At 43.9% G+C, this 22500-nt stretch overlaps 2 protein-coding genes across 3 annotated transcripts in view; one reads left to right on the top strand and one right to left on the bottom strand.

Moving 5' to 3' along the window:
- Nucleotides 1-8958, bottom strand: part of LOC307027465 (uncharacterized protein) — an 11385-nt gene extending 2427 nt beyond the window's left edge. The window contains exons 1-3 of the mRNA XM_079695719.1: nt 8822-8958; nt 6612-6756; nt 1-349 (exon numbers count right to left, since the gene is read on the bottom strand). The exon at nt 1-349 is cut by the window's left edge and continues 13 nt beyond it. Coding sequence (XP_079551845.1) covers nt 1-349; nt 6612-6756; nt 8822-8884 — 557 coding nt within the window. The 5' untranslated portion in view covers nt 8885-8958. The remainder of the gene's footprint in view (nt 350-6611; nt 6757-8821) is intronic.
- Nucleotides 8959-9071: 113 nt separating this feature from the next.
- prkn (parkin RBR E3 ubiquitin protein ligase) overlaps nt 9072-22500 on the top strand; it is a 21862-nt gene continuing 8433 nt past the window's right edge. For both annotated transcript variants that reach the window (XM_079695712.1, XM_079695713.1), the window contains exons 1-6: nt 9072-9211; nt 14226-14389; nt 14662-14821; nt 15005-15114; nt 17490-17573; nt 17661-17776. In XM_079695712.1, coding sequence (XP_079551838.1) covers nt 9205-9211; nt 14226-14389; nt 14662-14821; nt 15005-15114; nt 17490-17573; nt 17661-17776 — 641 coding nt within the window. In that variant the 5' untranslated portion in view covers nt 9072-9204. The remainder of the gene's footprint in view (nt 9212-14225; nt 14390-14661; nt 14822-15004; nt 15115-17489; nt 17574-17660; nt 17777-22500) is intronic.

The following is a 22500-nucleotide window of genomic DNA, read 5'->3' as shown; positions in this document are numbered from 1 at the left end:
TCTGTCTGGAGTGTTGTTATATGATGATGTAATAAGACTTCCTGCGATACCTGTCCGTCCAGGTGGGAGGCGGTGCACTGGCTCTCTGAGCAGCTCCTCCTCAGCTCCTCCATATCGGTCTGTCTGCAGAGAGGAGCCTCCTCCCCCATGTGGCTCCCCAGGGGGGGCCCCTCCTCCTCCACCCCCCAGGACAGCTGGTCCACCTGCGGGCTGAATCCTGCGTCCTGATTGGGCGGTGCATGCTGCTGCGAGTAGGGGGGGTAATCATCGCCCCTGCCTGTTGCCGTGGAGACAGAGTGTTGGCCGTTGCCCAACGTCTGCCACATGGTGGACAGGAGCCCGGGGATTTCTGGGAAATGTAAGGTAAGTTTATTTAAATAACACCTTTCAACACAAGGCAATTCAAAGTGCTTTACACAAATGAAAGACGTTAAGAAAATGGTATTTAAAATAAGTAATTAAAAAGCAAAGATAATAAAATAAACATTAAAAGAAAAAATACATGGATAAAAGTTACAGTACAGTCTAATATGTGAAAAGTTCAATTAAAAGCAGCAGCAAAAAGAAAAGTCTTCAGCCTGGATTTAAAAGTAGTCTTCGTTGCAGCGGACCTGCAGGTTTCTGGGAGTTTGTTTCAGATATTTGGAGCACAATAACTGAACGCTGCTTCTCCATGTTTAGTTCTCACTCTGGGGACAGAAAGCTGACCCGTCCCTGAAGACCTGAGAGATCTGGATGGTTCATCATTTAGCAGGAGGTCAGAAATGTATTTTGGTCCTAAACCATTCAGTGCTTTATAAACCAGCAGCAGTATTTTGAAATATATTCTTTGACACACAGGAAGCCAGTGTAAAGACTTCAGAACAGGACTGATCCACTTTCTCAGTGTTAGTGAGGAACCAGTTTAAAGACTTCAGAACTGGACTGATCCACTTTCTTAGTGTTAGAGAGGAACCAGTGTAAAGACCTCAGAACTGGACTTATCCTCTTTCTTAGTGTTGGTGAGGAACCAGTGTAAAGACTTCAGAACTGGATTGATCCTCTTTCTTAGTGTCAGTGAGGAACCAGTGTAAAGACCTCAGAACTGGACTGATCCACTTTCTTAGTGTTGGTGAGGAACCAGTGTAAAGACCTCAGAACTGGACTGATCCACTTTCTTAGTGTCAGTGAGGAACCAGTGTAAAGACTTCAGAACTGGACTGATCCAATTTCTTAGTGTCAGTGAGGAACCAGTGTAAAGACCTCAGAACTGGACTGATCCACTTTCTTAGTGTCAGCGAGGAACCAGTGTAAAGACCTCAGAACTGGACTGATCCTCTTTCTTAGTGTCAGCGAGGAACCAGTGTAAAGACCTCAGAACTGGACTGATCCACTTTCTCAGTGTTAGTGAGGAACCAGTTTAAAGACTTCAGAACTGGACTGATCCACTTTCTTAGTGTCAGTGAGGAACCAGTGTAAAGACTTCAGAACAGGAGTGATCCACGTTCTTAGTGCCAGTGAGGAACCAGTGTAAAGACCTCAGAACTGGACTGATCCACCTTCTTAGTGTCAGTGAGGAACCAGTGTAAAGACCTCAGAACTGGACTGATCCAATTTCTTAGTGTCAGCGAGGAACCAGTATAAAGACCTCAGAACTGGACTGATCCTCTTTCTTAGTGTCAGCGAGGAACCAGTGTAAAGACCTCAGAACTGGACTGATCCTCTTTCTCAGTGTTAGTGAGGAACCAGTTTAAAGACTTCAGAACTGGACTGATCCACTTTCTTAGTGTTAGAGAGGAACCAGTGTAAAGACCTCAGAACTGGACTGATCCACTTTCTCAGTGTTAGTGAGGAACCAGTGTAAAGACCTCAGAACTGGACTGATCCACTTTCTTAGTGTCAGTGAGGAACCAGTGTAAAGACCTCAGAACTGGACTGATCCACTTTCTCAGTGTTAGTGAGGAACCAGTGTAAAGACTTCAGAACTGGACTTATCATATTTCTTAGTGTCAGTGAGGAACCAGTGTAAAGACTTCAGAACTGGATTGATCCTCTTTCTTAGTGTCAGTGAGGAACCAGTGTAAAGACCTCAGAACTGGACTGATCCTCTTTCTTAGTGTCAGTGAGGAACCAGTGTAAAGACTTCAGAACTGGACTGATCCTCTTTCTCAGTGTTAGTGAGGAACCAGTGTAAAGACCTCAGAACTGGACTGATCCACTTTCTTCGTGTCAGTGAGGAACCAGTGTAAAGACCTCAGAACTGGACTGATCCACTTTCTCAGTGTTAGTGAGGAACCAGTGTAAAGACCTCAGAACTGGACTGATCCACTTTCTTAGTGTCAGTGAGGAACCAGTGTAAAGACCTCAGAACTGGACTGATCCTCTTTCTTAGTGTTAGAGAGGGACCAGTGTAAAGACTTCAGAACTGGACTGATCCACTTTCTTAGTGTCAGTGAGGAACCAGTGTAAAGACTTCAGAACTGGACTGATCCTCTTTCTTAGTGTCAGTGAGGAACCAGAGTAAAGACTTCAGAACAGGACTGATCCACTTTCTTAGTGTCAGTGAGGAAACAGTGTAAAGACTTCAGAACTGGACTGATCCTCTTTCTTAGTGTTTGAGAGGGACCAGTGTAAAGAATTCAGAACTGGACTGATCCACTTTCTTAGTGTTAGAGAGGGACCAGTGTAAAGACTTCAGAACTGGACTGATCCACTTTCTTAGTGTTGGTGAGGAACCAGTGTATAGACTTCAGAACTGGACTGATCCACTTTCTTAGTGTCAGTGAGTAACAAGTGTAAAGACCTCAGAACTGGACTGATCCACTTTCTTAGTGTTAGAGAGGGACCAGTGTAAAGGCTTCAGAACTGGACTGATCCACTTTCTTAGTGTTAGTCAGGAACCAGTGTAAATACTTCAGAACTGGACTGATCCTCTTTCTTAGTGTTAGTGAGGAACCAGTGTAAAGACCTCAGAACTGGACTGATCCTCTTTCTTAGTGTCAGTAAGGAACCAGTGTAAAGACTTCAGAACTGGACTGATCCACTTTCTTAGTGTTAGAGAGGGACCAGTGTAAAGGCTTCAGAACTGGACTGATCCACTTTCTTAGTGTTAGAGAGGAACCAGTGTAAAGACTTCAGAACTGGACTGATCCTCTTTCTTAGTGTTAGAGAGGAACCAGTGTAAAGACCTCAGAACTGGACTGATCCTCTTTCTTAGTGTCAGTGAGGAACAAGTGTAAAGACTTCAAAACTGGACTGATCCACTTTCTTAGTGTTAGTGAGGAACCAGTGTAAAGACTTCAGAACTGGACTGATCCACTTTCTTAGTGTTAGTGAGGAACCAGTGTAAAGACTTCAGAACTGGACTGATCCACTTTCTTAGTGTTAGTGAGTAACCAGTGTAAATACTTCAGAACTGGACTGATCCACTTTCTTAGTGTTGGTGAGGAACCAGTGTAAATACTTCAGAACTGGACTGATCCACTTTCTTAGTGTTAGTGAGGAACCAGTGTAAAGACTTCAGACCTGGACTGATCCACTTTCTTAGTGTTAGTGAGGAACCAGTGTAAAGACATCAGAACTGGACTGATCCACTTTCTTAGTGTTAGTGAGGAACCAGTGTAAAGACTTCAGAACTGGACTGATCCACTTTCTTAGTGTTAGTGAGGAACCAGTGTAAAGACTTCAGAACTGGACTGATCCACTTTCTTAGTGTTAGTGAGGAACCAGTGTAAAGACTTCAGAACTGGACTGATCCACTTTCTTAGTGTTAGTGAGGAACCAGTGTAAAGACTTCAGAACTGGACTGATCCACTTTCTTAGTGTTAGTGAGGAACCAGTGTAAAGACTTCAGAACTGGACTGATCCACTTTCTTAGTGTTAGTGAGGAACCAGTGTAAAGACTTCAGAACTGGACTGATCCACTTTCTTAGTGTTAGTGAGGAACCAGTGTAAAGACTTCAGAACTGGACTGATCCACTTTCTTAGTGTTAGTGAGGAACCAGTGTAAAGACTTCAGAACTGGACTGATCCACTTTCTTAGTGTTAGTGAGGAACCAGTGTAAAGACTTCAGAACTGGACTGATCCACTTTCTTAGTGTTAGTGAGGAACCAGTGTAAAGACTTCAGAACTGGACTGATCCTCTTTCTTAGTGTCAGTAAGGAACCAGTGTAAAGACTTCAGAACTGGACTGATCCACTTTCTTAGTGTTAGTGAGGAACCAGTGTAAAGACTTCAGAACTGGACTGATCCTCTTTCTTAGTGTTAGTGAGGAACCAGTGTAAAGACTTCAGAACTGAACTGATCCACTTTCTTAGTGTTGGTGAGGAACCAGTGTAAATACTTCAGAACTGGACTGATCCTCTTTCTTAGTGTCAGTGAGGAACCAGTGTAAAGACCTCAGAACTGGACTGATCCTCTTTCTTAGTGTCAGTGAGGAACCAGTGTAAAGATTTCAGAACTGGACTGATCCACTTTCTTAGTGTCAGTGAGGAACCAGTGTAAAGACCTCAGAACTGGACTGATCCACGTTCTTAGTGTTAGTGAGGAACCAGTGTAAAGACTTCAGAACTGGACTGATCCACTTTCTTAGTGTCGGTGAGGAACCAGTGTAAATACTTCAGAACTGGACTGATCCTCTTTCTTAGTGTCAGTGAGGAACCAGTGTAAAGACCTCAGAACTGGACTGATCCTCTTTCTTAGTGTCAGTGAGGAACCAGTGTAAAGACCTCAGAACTGGACTGATCCTCTTTCTTAGTGTCAGTGAGGAACCAGTGTAAAGACCTCAGAACTGGACTGATCCTCTTTATTAGTGTCAGTGAGGAACCAGTGTAAAGACCTCAGAACTGGACTGATCCTCTTTCTTAGTGTCAGTGAGGAACCAGTGTAAAGACTTCAGAACTGGACTGATCCACTTTCTTAGTGTCAGTGAGGAACCAGTGTAAAGACTTCAGACCTGGACTGATCCACTTTCTTAGTGTCAGTGAGGAACCAGTGTAAAGATTTCAGAACTGGACTGATTCACTTTCTTAGTGTCAGTGAGGAACCAGTGTAAAGACCTCAGAACTGGACTGATCCACTTTCTTAGTGTTAGTGAGGAACCAGTGTAAAGACTTCAGAACTGGACTGATCCACTTTCTTAGTGTTGGTGAGGAACCAGTGTAAATACTTCAGAACTGGACTGATCCTCTTTCTTAGTGTCAGTGAGGAACCAGTGTAAAGACCTCAGAACTGGACTGATCCTCTTTCTTAGTGTCAGTGAGGAACCAGTGTAAAGACCTCAGAACTGGACTGATCCTCTTTCTTAGTGTCAGTGAGGAACCAGTGTAAAGACCTCAGAACTGGACTGATCCTCTTTCTTAGTGTCAGTGAGGAACCAGTGTAAAGACCTCAGAACTGGACTGATCCTCTTTCTTAGTGTCAGTGAGGAACCAGTGTAAAGACTTCAGAACTGGACTGATCCACTTTCTTAGTGTCAGTGAGGAACCAGTGTAAAGACCTCAGAACTGGACTGATCCTCTTTCTTAGTGTCAGTGAGGAACCAGTGTAAAGACTTTAGAACTGGACTGATCCACTTTCTTAGTGTCAGTGAGGAACCAGTGTAAAGACTTCAGAACTGGACTGATCCACTTTCTTAGTGTCAGTGAGGAACCAGGGTAAAGACTTCAGAAATTGGACTGATCCACTTTCTTAGTGTTGGTGAGGAACCAGTGTAAAGACTTCAGACCTGGACTGATCTACTTTCTTAGTGTCAGTGAGGAACCAGTGTAAAGACTTCAGACCTGGACTGATCCACTTTCTTAGTGTCAGTGAGGAACCAGTGTCATTACTGAAGCGTCTAGATTATTCTTTTTTAAGAGCGGTTTAATGACTGCAGTTTTCAGGGCCTGTGGAAAAACACCTGATTGAAGAGATTTGTTTACTATATGAAGTAGATCTGAGGCCATGCAAGGAAAAACATCTTTGAAAAACCCTGTTGGAATAATATCAAGGCAGCAGGAGGGGGATTTCAGAAGTTGAATAATGTCCTCTAGGTTTTTATCATTAATCTGATGGAATTGTGTCATGGTGTCTGAATTGATATTAGGTGGACTGACTGCTTGTCTGACTTTCTGAATTTTGTCAGTGATGGATAGAAATTCAGAGGCTACTGACACTGGGGGGTTAGTTAGTCTGTCGACGGTAGCAAACAAGGCACGTGCGTTGTTTTTGTTTTTGGTAATGATGTCAGAGAAGAAAGACTGTCGTGCGTTTTTCAATTCCAAATTATAAAGGCCAAGTCTCTCTTTATAGATTTCAAAGTGAACCTGGAGATTTGTTTTTCTCCACCTACGTTCAGCTCTTCGACACTCTCTTTTTTCTGTTCTCACGGTCATGGCCTTTCTCCATGGAGATATTTTCTTGCCAGTCACTTCCTTTACCTTAGTTGGAGCAATGGCATCTATAACATTTTGAATTTTTGAATTAAAATGATCTACTAGCTCATTTACTGAGATGTTAGCAAGAAACATTGTGAGTAAACATTTCCCTAGTGTGTTCAGTTAAATATCGCTTTGTGGTTACCTCTTTTGTAGTCACAATAAGCGTGATGAAATCAGAGCATGTGACAGAAAGAGAAGGCGGGACTTCTCACCGTGAACCAGCGTCTCCTTCAGCCTCCGGTTCTCCGACTGAAGATCCTCCTTCTCTCGCTCCAGAACTCTGACTCTGGACCGCAGGAAGAGAAGCTCAGCCAACGAGGGGTCACCTGACGGGTCACCTGACTCCACCTTCACCACCTGCAGGGGGCGGAGCCACAGAGACACAGGTGAACACTCTCACCTGATTCCACCTTCCCCACCAGCAGGGGACAGAGTCACAGAGACACAGGTGAACACTCTCACCTGACTCCACCTTCCCCACCTGCAGGGGGCGGAGCCACAGAGACACAGGTGATCACTCTCACCTGACTCCACCTCACACACACACACACACACACAAACACACACACACACATACACACACATGCTCTCACACACACACACTCTCTCACATACACACACACACTCACGCACACACACGCACACAGACAGTGAGAGAGAGGGGCTAGATCGGGGCTTGAGCCACTTCGCCCAACACGGCTCAATAGGCACACACTGTAGACACTAATTAGAAGAACAGACTAAAACAGCAATGAGAAGAATCAGATGATTAAACATAATCTTAACATTTATTTTAACTTTTTTTTGTGTGCATATTTTGGGAATCTTTATTTGCATTACTTTCTGCTGACACTAGGTGGGGTTGTGCCCACACTCTCTCTGACACACACACACACAAACTCTCATTAACACACTCTCTCTCTCACACACACTCTTATTAACACACACTCTCTCTCACACACACTCTAGTTAACACACACACACACACACACACACAAATACACAGGGCCATCCCTCCCTACAGCCCCATGCAGGCTGCATGGGGCCTCACATTGCGCATGGGGCCTCGGCTCATGAGCTCGGCTTGTGCGCAGTTCTCGGCGCAGTTCTCCGCGCACCCCCCCCCCCTGTCATGCAAGAGTGAGAGGTGACAAGGGGAGCACGTCTGTAACCAGACATCCGTTGCAATGAATCAACATCTGACCAATCACGGCTTTGATACGGCCACTAGTGCACTAGTGTCGGCGAAAAGACAGTTTCAGTCCGGCGCAAGCAAGGGGGAAAAAAACAAAACATGAAGAAACTAGAGCATCACTCGAAGGTGGGTTATTGTATGAGTCAAATGTACAACTTGCGAATGTTGTATAAGTCAAATGTCCAACTTTTGCCAATTGCCATATTAAAACATCAGCTGCAATTCACGACATGAAGAAGGCAGTCTCTGCAGAGCATATAGGCTAATGGAGATGCAGTTATTTCCAGCATTCTTTATTTACCATTCATTCAAGTATTTTATGGCTTTTATCTGCTAATGTACAGGAGGAAGAGTGATAAACTGTCTGTCTAGTTGGCTTACATAACAGTTAAAGTTTACAGCCTAAAAAACATGGAGCATTTTTCCCCCTTTTATTCATTTTGATGTCAAGTTGCACATGTCATGGTGATGCTCAGCCTCTCCCCTTAACTCCTAACAGTCATCAGCATGTCAACCACAACACAGAGACATACTGATAGGAATGTGTGTGTAGCTGTTGATACATTGCTGACAGAGGGAACTACATTTGAATACAGATTTAAGAAATATCAGTTTTTGAGCATGTCATAAGCATGTTTTGTCTTGACTATATTACAACTATGTTATAATAAAAATAATACAGTATTTATATTTTTGAATTGATTATGATTATGATTATTAGTAGAAGTAGTTTATTTGCATTAATTATATTTTAATCTTTTTGAGGCTAGTATTTGGCAGGAAATGCAGACGTATTCACCTGTAAACGCACACTGAACGACATACATGCACATTCACCATTTACCTCACTGTATAAAAAAGTAACCGTGTTGATAATAATAATAAACAGGAATTATATTTGCAAAGTACTTTGTTTCCAAAAAAATATGTTCACTCCTATCGGTTTGGGGGGGGGCTCATCTTACAATGTCGCTTGGGGTCCCAGGTTGGCCAGGATCGGCCCTGCACATACACACACATATACTCTCTCTCTCTCTCTCTCTCTCTCTCTCTCTCTCTCTCTCTCTCTCTCTCTGACACACACACACACACACTCACGCACACACGCACACACTCTCATTAACACACACATACACATATAGCCTATATAGACTGTGCATATTATATTTGACATATATACATATATAAATAAAGTGTAGTGCACTGCAGCGTTCCTCCGCTTCTCACCGCGGTGCCACCGCCGCCGAGAGTCCGCTGCAGGGCGCTGCTCTCTGGCCTGATCTCCTCCATCAGGACGCGATACCTCCCGGTAACTCCCGGGAATACTGCGGGGATCTCCCGCTAACTCCCGGGAATACTGCGGAGATCTCCCGGTTATACTACGGTTAAGTCCCGGTTGAAGCTCACAGAGACACACAAAGACAAAATGAAAACAAGTTTATTAAAATTCATAAATACAGTCCAGGTCCGGTGCTGCTTGCGACGTCATTTCCGTTCGGTAGTTATTTGTGTTAACGGCAGCAGCGGTGTAGCGGGACTACAGTACCCAGACTGCAGCACGGCACAGGGCAGCATGTAAACAGGAAGTAAACTGAAGGACGAAGAGACCAATGATAGGTGAGAAGTTAATACTTTGTAATATATATACTTTAATACTGTAGTGGCCAAAATCCCAAAAAGTGTGTCTTGTGACTCGATACCTCAAAAGTTATTGTTCTTGGCCACATGTAGAGCTCGGGCCTGGGAAGCAGTGTCAGACTCGCAGTACAAAATCCACTGGACGCTTCGGTTGATTTTCAACGTTTATTTCCAGCAAACATAAAACAAAATAGGAAAACAATATTTAACATAAACTTAAACAGCAGATCCTAATAATCTGTCTTTTACTAAGCATAAGGTTGGGTCTGCGTGTCAATTAAGGTATTGCTGCTGCCTGCTGCTCTCCCGTCACACACCGCACCTCCAACTTAAAGCCTTAGCCCCGCCCCCTTCACCTGAGCAAAGCACACCTCTCACTGAAACAGAAAAATGCATTAATAAAGGTTCCAAATGAAACAAAACCAAAGAAACTTAAGTGCGGCTCCTACAAATACTCTAACTTTATAAATCTATACTGTAGTGCCAAGAGATAGGGAGTCAGAGGCGGTGCAAGGAAGGTGCAAAAGGGTACTTTATTAGAGAGTAGAAAAGGACATGTTGTCCAGTTGCAGTCCGGGTAGAAGAGAGTGAAGTCAGGAGGGCACACAACATATATAGTAAACACATAACATGTCCGTGTGGGAACAATAGCCCCAACTGTAGTTCCATGTATGAATGATGTCCCAGTGTATTAATAGGTGGTCACCACAATACTCTATAATACTGAGTCTATCCTTCACTATACTCGCATATACTATAGTACTCAGTAATACTGTGTTATACTTTAGATTTAAGGCTTTATCCTCATGTAGCTACAGAGTTGATACAGAATCCTCCAACAGAGCAACATGAATGTATACATCAAATTATAACAGATACACCAGGTACACCAGATACAATAGATACACCAGATACACACCAGATGCACCAGATACACCAGATACAATAGATACACCAGATACAATAGATACACCAGATACAACAGATACACCAGATACAATAGATACAATAGATACACCAGATACACCAGATACAATAGATACAATAGATACAACAGATACAATAGATACACCAGATACAATAGATACAATAGATACACCAGATACAATAGATACAATAGATACAACAGATACAATAGATACACCAGATACAACAGATACAATAGATACACCAGATACAATAGATACAATAGATACAACAGATACAATAGATACAATAGATACAACAGATACAATAGATACACCAGATACAACAGATACAATAGATACACCAGATACAATAGATACACCAGATACAACAGATACAATAGATACAATAGATACAATAGATACACCAGATACAATAGATACACCAGATACAACAGATACAATAGATACAATAGATACAATAGATACACCAGATACAATAGATACACCAGATACAATAGATACAATAGATACACCAGATACAATAGATACAACAGATACAATAGATACACCAGATACAACAGATACACCAGATACAACAGATACAATAGATACACCAGATACACACCAGATGCACCAGATACACCAGATACACCAGATACAACAGATACAACAGATACAACAGGTACACCAGATACACCAGATACAATAGATACAATAGATACAACAGATACAATAGATACAATAGATACACCAGATACACTAGATACACCAGATACAATAGATACAACAGATACACCAGATACACCAGATACAATAGATACACCAGATACACCAGATACACCAGATACAACAGATACACCAGATACAACAGATACAACAGATACACCAGATACAATAGATACAATAGATACAATAGATACACCAGATACACCAGATACACCAGATACACCAGATACAATAGATACAGTAGATACACCAGATACAATAGATACAATAGATACACCAGATGCAATAGATACAATAGATACACCAGATACAATAGATACACCAGATACACCAGATACACCAGATACACCAGATGCAATAGATACAATAGATACACCAGATACACCAGATACACCAGATACAATAGATACACCAGATACACCAGATACAATAGATACAATAGATACACCAGATACACCAGATACAATAGATACAATAGATACAATAGATACACCAGATACACCAGATACAATAGATACAATAGATACAATAGATACACCAGATACACCAGATACAATAGATACACCAGATACACCAGATACAATAGATACAATAGATACAATAGATACACCAGATACAATAGATACACCAGATACAATAGATACAATAGATACAATAGATACACCAGATACACCAGATACAGTAGATACACCAGATACAATAGATACACCAGATACACCAGATACAATAGATACAATAGATACAGTAGATACACCAGATACAATAGATACACCAGATACAATAGATACACCAGATACACCAGATACAATAGATACAATAGATACAATAGATACACCAGATACACCAGATACAGTAGATACACCAGATACAATAGATACACCAGATACAATAGATACACCAGATACAATAGATACACCAGATACACTAGATACAATAGATACACCAGATACACTAGATACAATAGATACACCAGATACAATAGATACACCAGATACAATAGATACACCAGATACACCAGATACAATAGATACAATAGATACAATAGATACACCAGATACACCAGATACACTAGATACACCAGATACACCAGATACACTAGATACACCAGATACAATAGATACACCAGATACACCAGATACACCAGATACACTAGATACACCAGATACACTAGATACACCAGATACACTAGATACACCAGATACACTAGATACACCAGATACAATAGATACACTAGATACAATAGATACAGTAGATACACCAGATACACCAGATACACCAGATACAACAGATACACCAGATACAGTAGATACACCAGATACAGTAGATACACCAGATACACTAGATACACCAGATACACCAGATACACTAGATACACCAGATACACTAGATACACTAGATACAATAGATACACTAGATACAATAGATACAGTAGATACACCAGATACAGTAGATACAATAGATACACTAGATACAATAGATACAATAGATACACTAGATACAATAGATACAGTAGATACACCAGATACACCAGATACACTAGATACACCAGATACAGTAGATACACCAGATACACTAGATACACCAGATACACCAGATACACTAGATACACCAGATACACTAGATACACTAGATACACCAGATACAGTAGATACACCAGATACACTAGATACACCAGATACACCAGATACACTAGATACACTAGATACAATAGATACACTAGATACAATAGATACAGTAGATACACCAGATACAGTAGATACAATAGATACACTAGATACAATAGATACAGTAGATACACCAGATACACCAGATACACTAGATACAATAGATACACTAGATACAATAGATACAGTAGATACACCAGATACAGTAGATACAATAGATACACTAGATACAATAGATACAGTAGATACACCAGATACACCAGATACAGTAGATACAATAGATACACTAGATACAATAGATACAGTAGATACACCAGATACACCAGATACACTAGATACAATAGATACAGTAGATACAGTAGATACAGTAGATACACCAGATACACTAGATACACCAGATACACCAGATACACTAGATACACCAGATACACTAGATACACCAGATACACTAGATACACTAGATACAATAGATACACTAGATACACCAGATACACCAGATACAGTAGATACAGTAGATACAGTAGATACACCAGATACACCAGATACAGTAGATACAGTAGATACACCAGATACACTAGATACACCAGATACACTAGATACACTAGATACAGTAGATACACCAGATACACCAGATACACCAGATACAGTAGATACAGTAGATACAGTAGATACACTAGATACACTAGATACAGTAGATACAGTAGATACAGTAGATACAGTAGATACACCAGATACACCAGATACAGTAGATACAGTAGATACAGTAGATACAATAGATACACTAGATACAGTAGATACACCAGATACACCAGATACACTAGATACACCAGATACACCAGATACACTAGATACACTAGATACACCAGATACACTAGATACAGTAGATACACCAGATACACCAGATACAGTAGATACAGTAGATACAGTAGATACACCAGATACACCAGATACAGTAGATACAGTAGATACAATAGATACACTAGATACAGTAGATACACCAGATACACTAGATACACCAGATACACCAGATACACTAGATACACTAGATACACCAGATACACTAGATACAGTAGATACACCAGATACACCAGATACACTAGATACACTAGATACACTAGATACACCAGATACAGTAGATACACCAGATACACTAGATACACTAGATACACCAGATACACTAGATACACCAGATACACTAGATACAGTAGATACACCAGATACACAAGATACACCAGATACACTAGATACACCAGATACACTAGATACACCAGATACACCAGATACACTAGATACACCAGATACACTAGATACAGTAGATACACCAGATACAGTAGATACACTAGATACACCAGATACACCAGATACACTAGATACACCAGATACAATAGATACACCAGATACACCAGATACAATAGAAATAGTGCAAGAAGGGTCTATGAGTAAATGGAATATAATATAGAGAAATTATTAGCAAGATGCAGATGTTTATGGATGTTCTTTAAAGAGAGAGTGTGTGTGTGTGTGTGTGTGTGTGTGTGTGTGTGTGTGTGTGTGTGTGTGTGTGTGTGTGTGTGTGTGTGTGTGTGTGTGTGTGTGTGTGTGTGTGTGTGTGTGTGTGTGTGTGTGTGTGTGTGTGTGTGTGTGTGTGTGTGTGTGTGTGTGTGTGTGTGTGTGTGTCTACTCATTATTGAGCAGTGTTTGTGAGGTATAACCTCGGGGAGGAGGTTCCTCTGGAGCTGCAGGAGGAGGCCAGAGTTTCTGATCTGAAGGAGGCAGTAGGGACTCAGCAGGGGGTCCGACCGGAGCTGCTGAGGGTTCTGTTCGCTGGGATGGAGCTGAGGAGCACCTCCACCCTGCAGGTGAGGAACCTCAGGTGAGGGGAACCTCCACCCTGCAGGTGAGGAACCTCCTCTACAGGTGAGGGGAACCTCCACCCTGCAGGTGAGGAACCTCAGATGAGGGGAACCTCCACCCTGCAGGTGAGGAACCTCCTCTACAGGTGAGGGGAACCTCCACCCTGCAGGTGAGGAACCTCCTCTACAGGTGAGGGGAACCTCCACCCTGCAGGTGAGGAACCTCCTCCCTTAGTTACTCTATTTAACCCTAACTCTCTCCCCCCCCCCCCCCTCAGGAAAGTGACCTCCCGGAGCAGAGCACCGTCCATGTGGTCCTCCCCCCTTCTGACCCCTCCCCCTCCCTCCCCCCTTCTGACTCCTCCCCCTCCCTTCCCCCTTCTGACCCCCAAACAGGGGGAGGAGCATCAGACGAGGTTCCGGCTGCAGGTGAGACAGGTGAGTGTTGGCATCACTGCATTCAAAGCAAACGACCCAAATGAGTAAAGCAGTGATAAAAGCAGAAGCGTTGACTTGCTGCAGACTCACCTGGTTCCATGCAGGTACTCTGCAGTAACTACACGGTGTGCTAATGTGTAGAGCTGCACATCAGCAGACCGTAATACTCTCTGTTCTCTACAGGTTCCTGCAGTTCTTTCTTTGTGTTCTGTAAGAGCTGCAGGTCGGTGCAGCCGGGGAAGCTGAGGGTCCGCTGCAAGACCTGCAGGAACACAACGCTTACTCTCAGCGGGGTGAGAGACTCAGGTTTCAGGACTCATAATGCTGACTCAGGGTTCAGGACTCATAATGCTGACTCAGGTCAGGGTTCAGGACTCATAGTGCTGACTCAGGTCAGGGTTCAGGACTCATAGTGCTGACTCAGGGTTCAGGACTCATAATGCTGACTCATGTCAGGGTTCAGGACTCATAATGCTGAATCAGGGTTCAGGACTCATAATGCTGACTCAGGGTTCAGGACTCATAGTGCTGACTCAGGGTTCAGGACTCATAATGCTGACTCAGGGTTCAGGACTCATAATGCTGACTCAGGGTTCAGGACTCATAATGCTGACTCAGGGTTCAGGACTCATAATGCTGACTCAGGGTTCAGGACTCATCATGCTGACTCAGGGTTCAGGACTCATAATGCTGACTCAGGTCAGGGTTCAGGACTCACAATGCTGACTCAGGGTTCAGGACTCATAATGCTGACTCAGGGTTCAGGACTCATAATGCTGACTCAGGGTTCAGGACTCATGATGCTGACTCAGGTCAGGGTTCAGGACTCATAATGCTGACTCAGGGTTCAGGACTCATAATGCTGACTCAGGGTTCAGGACTCATAATGCTGACTCAGGTCAGGGTTCAGGACTCATAATGCTGACTCAGGGTTCAAGACTCATAATGCTGACTCAGGGTTCAGGACTCATAATGCTGACTCATGTCAGGGTTCAGGACTCATAGTGCTGACTCAGGTCAGGGTTCAGGACTCATAATGCTGACTCAGGGTTCAGGACTCATAATGCTGACTCATGTCAGGGTTCAGGACTCATAGTGCTGACTCAGGGTTCAGGACTCATAATGCTGACTCAGGGTTCAGGACTCATAATGCTGACTCAGGGTTCAGGACTCATAATGCTGACTCAGGGTTCAGGACTCATAATGCTGACTCAGGGTTCAGGACTCATAATGCTGACTCAGGGTTCAGGACTCATAATGCTGAATCAGGGTTCAGGACTCATAATGCTGACTCAGGGTTCAGGACTCATAATGCTGACTCAGGTCAGGGTTCAGGACTCATAATGCTGACTCAGGTCAGAGTTCAGGACTCATAATGCTGACTCAGGGTTCAGGACTCATAATGCTGACTCAGGGTTCAGGACTCATAATGCTGACTCAGGGTTCAGGACTCATAATGCTGACTCAGGTCAGGGTTCAGGACTCATAGTGCTGACTCAGGTCAGGGTTCAGGACTCATAGTGCTGACTCAGGTCAGGGTTCAGGACTCATAATGCTGACTCAGGTCAGGGTTCAGGACTCATAATGCTGACTCAGGTCAGGGTTCAGGACTCATAGTGCTGACTCAGGTCAGGGTTCAGGACTCATAACGCTGACTCAGGTCAGGGTTCAGGACTCATAGTGCTGACTCAGGTCAGGGTTCAGGACTCATAACGCTGACTCAGGGTTCAGGATTCATAATGCTGACTCAGGTCAGGGTTCAGGACTCATAGTGCTGACTCAGGTCAGGGTTCAGGACTCATAATGCTGACTCAGGGTTCAGGACTCATAATGCTGACTCAGGGTTCAGGACTCATAATGCTGACTCAGGGTTAAGGACTCATAATGCTGACTCAGGGTTCAGGACTCATAATGCTGACTCAGGTCAGGGTTCAGGACTCATAGTGCTGACTCAGGGTTCAGGACTCATAATGCTGACTCAGGTCAGGGCTCAGGACTCATAGTGCTGACTCAGGTCAGGGTTCAGGACTCATAATGCTGACTCAGGGTTCAGGACTCATAACGCTGACTCAGGGTTCAGGACTCATAATGCTGACTCAGGGTTCAGGACTCATAATGCTGACTCAGGGTTCAGGACTCATAATGCTGACTCAGGTCAGGGTTCAGGACTCATAACGCTGACTCAGGGTTCAGGACTCATAGTGCTGACTCAGGGTTCAGGACTCATAACGCTGACTCAGGGTTCAGGACTCATAGTGCTGACTCAGGGTTCAGGACTCATAGTGCTGACTCAGGGTTCAGGACTCATAACGCTGACTCAGGGTTCAGGACTCATAGTGCTGACTCAGGGTTCAGGACTCATAGTGCTGACTCAGGGTTCAGGACTCATAATGCTGACTCAGGGTTCAGGACTCATAATGCTGACTCAGGTCAGGGTTCAGGACTCATAACGCTGACTCAGGGTTCAGGACTCATAGTGCTGACTCAGGTCAGGGTTCAGGACTCATAATGCTGACTCAGGTCAGGGTTCAGGACTCATAACGCTGACTCAGGGTTCAGGACTCATAATGCTGACTCAGGGTTCAGGACTCTGACTCAGGTCAGGGGGAAGGAGGTGGGAGTAAGTCCTATATGTGCAACTGATGTTTTATTAAATGCTACCTCTCAGGGTCCGTCCTGCTGGGATGACGTTCGGCTCCGAGGCCGTATCCATGGTGTGTGTCAATCAGATGGTTGTCAAGGCAACGAAGCAGTAAGAGGGGGTGGGGCTAATATTTTATAAAGCCACCAGAGCATTCTGGGAGATGTAGTTTATCCACTGTTTGTTGTGTGTGTGCAGGAGTTCTATATGAAGTGTGCATCCCACCCGACCTCCGACGACGACCTCTCTGTGGCCCTGGACCTTATCATGACCAACATTAGGAGCGTGCCCTGCATCGCCTGCACCGACATCATGTAACACAATACACACACACTCACACGCACTTACACACACACAAACACACGCACACACACACACAAACACACGCACACGCACTTACACACACACAAACACACGCACTTACACACACACACACAAACACACACAAACACACACACACATACACACACACACACACACACACACACACACACACACACACACACACACACACTTACACACACACAAACACACGCACACACACAAACACACGCACACGCACTTACACACACACAAACACACGCACTTACACACACACACACAAACACACACAAACACACACACACACACACACACACACACACACACACACACACACACACACTCACACACACACAAACACACGCACTTACACACACAAACACACACAGACACACACACACACACACACACACACACACACACACACACACTTACACACACACAAACACACGCACTTACACACACACACACACACACACACACACTCACTCACTCACTCACTCACTCACTCACTCACTCATACACACACACGCACACTTGCATACACGTATTGTAACGTTATCTTTGATAATATTTCGTCTCCTCCTTTTTCGTCAACGAAAGTAAAGAGAGATTTTGGCATAGTTTTTATTTAGTAAACTACATTTTCGTCTCGTCACTTTTCGTCAATGATATTGCATGATGATTTCGTTGCAGTTATTGTTTACTACCGTCTCGTCATCGTCTCGTTTTCGTCATGGAAAAAAAGGTCGTTAAATATTTCGTCATAGTTTTCGTCAACGAAATTAACACTAATACACACACGCTTACACACACACACACGACGCATGCCGTCATTGCCCCTCGGTCTGGCCGTGAAGCCCCGAAAATAATTGTAGGTCCTACGGCCACCATGGCCCTGATACTGTTAGAATCTCGAAGTTGCTTTAAAAGCGTCAGAACAGTGGTTTCTGAGCTGCATTATGCTGCGTTCACAACATCTAGTACACGCTAGGTGAAGGCAGTGCTCTCGCTCCCCGCTCCCCGCTCCCTCTGCTGGTAACGCGGGTGTAGGACATTACAGCAGGAGTAGGAACATTGCTCTACTCCTTCCATTCAGCAGTTAGCCGGTGAAGGCTGTGTTCTCGCACCCCGCTCCCGATTACGCTGCATCCGGCTACCTGCATGATGGCTCATCCATGTAGCGCCTGTATGGCTTCTCTCGAGCCCGAGGACGGCCACGACCGCTGCCCCTCTTGCCTTGGCCTCGAGCATTTGAGTGAGGATCTCATGCAGGACGCCTGCATGAACTGTAGCTGCATGACTTGGGCGCTCAAAGCGGCCAGAGTCGCTGAGGTGGAGCGTCTGGCAGCAGCCAACGGACACCTCTCCTTGTCGCATCTTCCCCCAGCTCAGTACGGCTTTTCCCGGCGACCCGAGGGAGCGATGGCTATGGGTTCGCCCCCCAACAGGGGTTGATTAAGTTGTGTGTGTATTTAGGCTCTGTTTCCCTGTCTGTTGAGAGGCTGGTGTGTGTGTGAGATCCTGGTGGCTGCAGGCTGTGCCCACGTGAACAACAGCAGCAGCAGCAGGATTGAGGCTGTGTGTATTGTGTTCATGTTTTAATAAATGCCCACACCGGGTTATATTTTAGACGTTCTGCCTCTGCCTCCTTGCTTGGTCTGGGCCGCTCAACGGTCAGTCTCACACAGGTATTCTACATCCTTGATCGAATGCCCTGGCCGTTGCACTGAATGAGAGCGCACGTTTGGACTGACAGTTTGGTCAACCTATCATATATTTATTTGTAGCCAATGGGTGTGTTCTTTCAGAGTTTCCCTCAGTTCCAGGTGCTCTAGAACAGGGGTTCCCAAAGTGGGGGTCGCGAGATGATTACAAAATAAAAATGGAAAATTAAAAAAAAAAGTTTAATTATTATTAATAATAACGTTTGCATAGACATTTATTTCTTTGACAATCCACTAGCGCACGGTTTCTCAAACTTTTTTTTTTTGTCTTCTGAAATTAATTCACTAGCACCCCCCCTCCCCCCCCCCACACTTTTAAAATGCCTGTTCTCTGAATGGAGCGATCTCCATTCGATCAGATCAGGCTAAACAAACCTGTATCTGCTACATCCAAACATCGTCCTAAAGACAGAATTCAAGCACTACACTGGCTCCCCGTGGAACTGAGGATCGAATTCAAGGTCTCCGTCCTCACCCACCAGTGTGTCCATGGAACTGCCCCTCCCTACCTCAAGGAACTCCTCACCCCCCATACCTCCTTGCGGACCACCCGCTCCAGCAACTCCAACTTCCTCAAACCCCCCAGGACTAAGCTCCGTGCCATGGGAGACCGGGCCTTCTGCTCGGCTGCCCCCAGTCTGTGGAATGCTCTCCCCGACCACATGAGAGCTCCACAGACCGTGGAGGCCTCAAAACCCATCTTTTCAGTAGAGCCTTTCCCTAGACCTCTTATTTATTTATTACCCCCATTTTATTTTATTTGTATTGTTTGTTTTTATTGCTTTTTATACATTTTACCGTGTTGTGTAATGCTTTTATACTGTTCATGCTCACTGCTTGTAGCACTTCGGGATTTGCAGTCAAATATGAAGTGCAGCGACCGATAAACCTGCATAACACACCCAAAACAGGGAAAATGACTGGCAAAAGCACAGAAAAGGTTCGGAAATCATGGCGGCTTATAGGCTGCGCGAGCAACTTCGAGCAAACCGCATAATTGATATTGTTACGATCAATTTAGTCGCTCGCAAAGCAACCATTAACCATGCAAAACCCACAAAAAACCGGGAAAACGAGGGGCAAAGGTCATTAAAAGTGGCCTAAATCTTGACAGTAGACTACAGCGAAAAATTAAACTAGCACTTCATTGATATCGGACCGATTATTTATTATGATTATTATTTGAACACTTTGCGCGCACTTTTGACCACCGCAACATATGTGAAAACTCGCCAAATTTTGCACGCGCGTCAGAAGTGGTGAAAATTGCGATGTGTAATTGGTTCCGGAACTTTGCGTAAAAAATTACGTAGGCCACGCCCACTTCAATTTTTTATGTAAACTCCCCCTACTTTAACTTTCACGTAAACCAACGAAACTCGCTACGCATATCTAGGGTGCGGAGACGAACAAAAAAGCCTCTTGGAGGGGTATAAAATAACTTACAGGAATTCGGCCATTTTGAATTTGGCATTGGTAAAAACGCGATTTATCCGTATGACTCGAAATTCGTCAGGTAGCTTCTCGAGAAATGGACAATTTAAAGGTATCACAGAATTTTTTTCTTTCGTACGGTGTAGCCATGGTTTGGCGCGAAAGTTCGCGTTCGCTCGATGCTAGGCGATCCCTCGCCGTGGAACACGATGATGTCATAACGCCAACTGACATTCTCAGAACACCCCCAAACTTCACGTGATGGTTAACACTGCGGCCCTGGACAGCTCTAGGTCAAATCTGATGTTACTTAATTTGGTGTTACCATGGCAACGGATCCTTCGCCATTAAACACGGTGTCGCTGTAACTCCAATGGACACGGTCCCATCGTCCCCCAATCTTCACTTTTATATCACCGGTCCGGCCCTCAACAGCTCTACGTGAAATCTGAGATCTCACAGTATGCCGTTTCCATGACAACACATCCTTCGCCAAAAAATACGATGTTGTTGTAATTCAATGGAAAATCGTCCAAACAGCACCAGACTTCAGACTATCATTAATGGTCCGGCCCTCAACAACTCTACGCCAATTATGGGATGTCATCATATGCCGTTGCCATGGCGACAGATGCCTCGCCATGAAACACGGTCTTGTCCTAACTGAATGGAAAAACGTCCAAACGGCACCAGATTTCAGATGATGGCTAATGGTCCGGCCCTCAACAGCTCTACGCAAATTATTGGATGTCATCATATGCCGTTTCCATGGCAACGCATCCCTCGCCATGAAACCAAATGTTGTCGTAACTCAATGGAAAATCGTCCAAACAGCACCAGATTTCAGATGATGGCTAATGGTCCGTCCCTCAACACATAAAAGCATATTATGGGGTGTCATCAAATTCCGTTGCCATGGCAACAGATAACTCGCCATCAAACACGATGTTTATGATACTGCTGTAACTCCTAAATACATTGTCCGATCGGCCTGAAACTTCCCACGTTTGCCAACGGCCGAGTCCTCGAGACATCTGCCTGACGTCGACGTTCGGACAACAGCCTGCAGAGCATCGAAGACCCGCTCAACGCTGCTTGCAGCTTTAATTATTATTATTATAATTAGAATTAAAGCAGCGACTGTATGCGCCATGACACAGACAGTCTGTGGTTTGTTCATGTTTAACTTTTGTCTATTTTCTGAACAGATATGAGGAGCTGTGAGGAGTTGATTAAAGAGACTCACACACAGACACACACACACACACTTTTGCATTTCAAAGTACACAGCTGAATGATGTATGTGCAGAGTTTGACCCTTGAAGGCTGTTTCTTCTGCTCTGAAATGGAATATATTTGTTACATATTAATAGAATTTTAGATTTTTTGATTTGATTTTTGAATTGTGAATGGGAGAAGTAGTAGATGGAAAAAATACAGTAATTATTCAAAGTAGAATATTTCATTTTATATACGGTAATACTAAGGAGGCATAGGCCTATATGATGATATAATGTTGGACATTATTGATATGAAAAAAGTGCTATGTTTTCCAT

This window comes from Notothenia rossii (genome assembly GCF_949606895.1).
Source record: "Notothenia rossii genome assembly, contig: scaffold_64, whole genome shotgun sequence".
Lineage (NCBI taxonomy): Eukaryota > Metazoa > Chordata > Actinopteri > Perciformes > Nototheniidae > Notothenia > Notothenia rossii.
The sequence above is the reverse complement of the archived record's forward strand: the minus strand, read 5'-3'. Positions and strand labels throughout refer to the sequence as shown.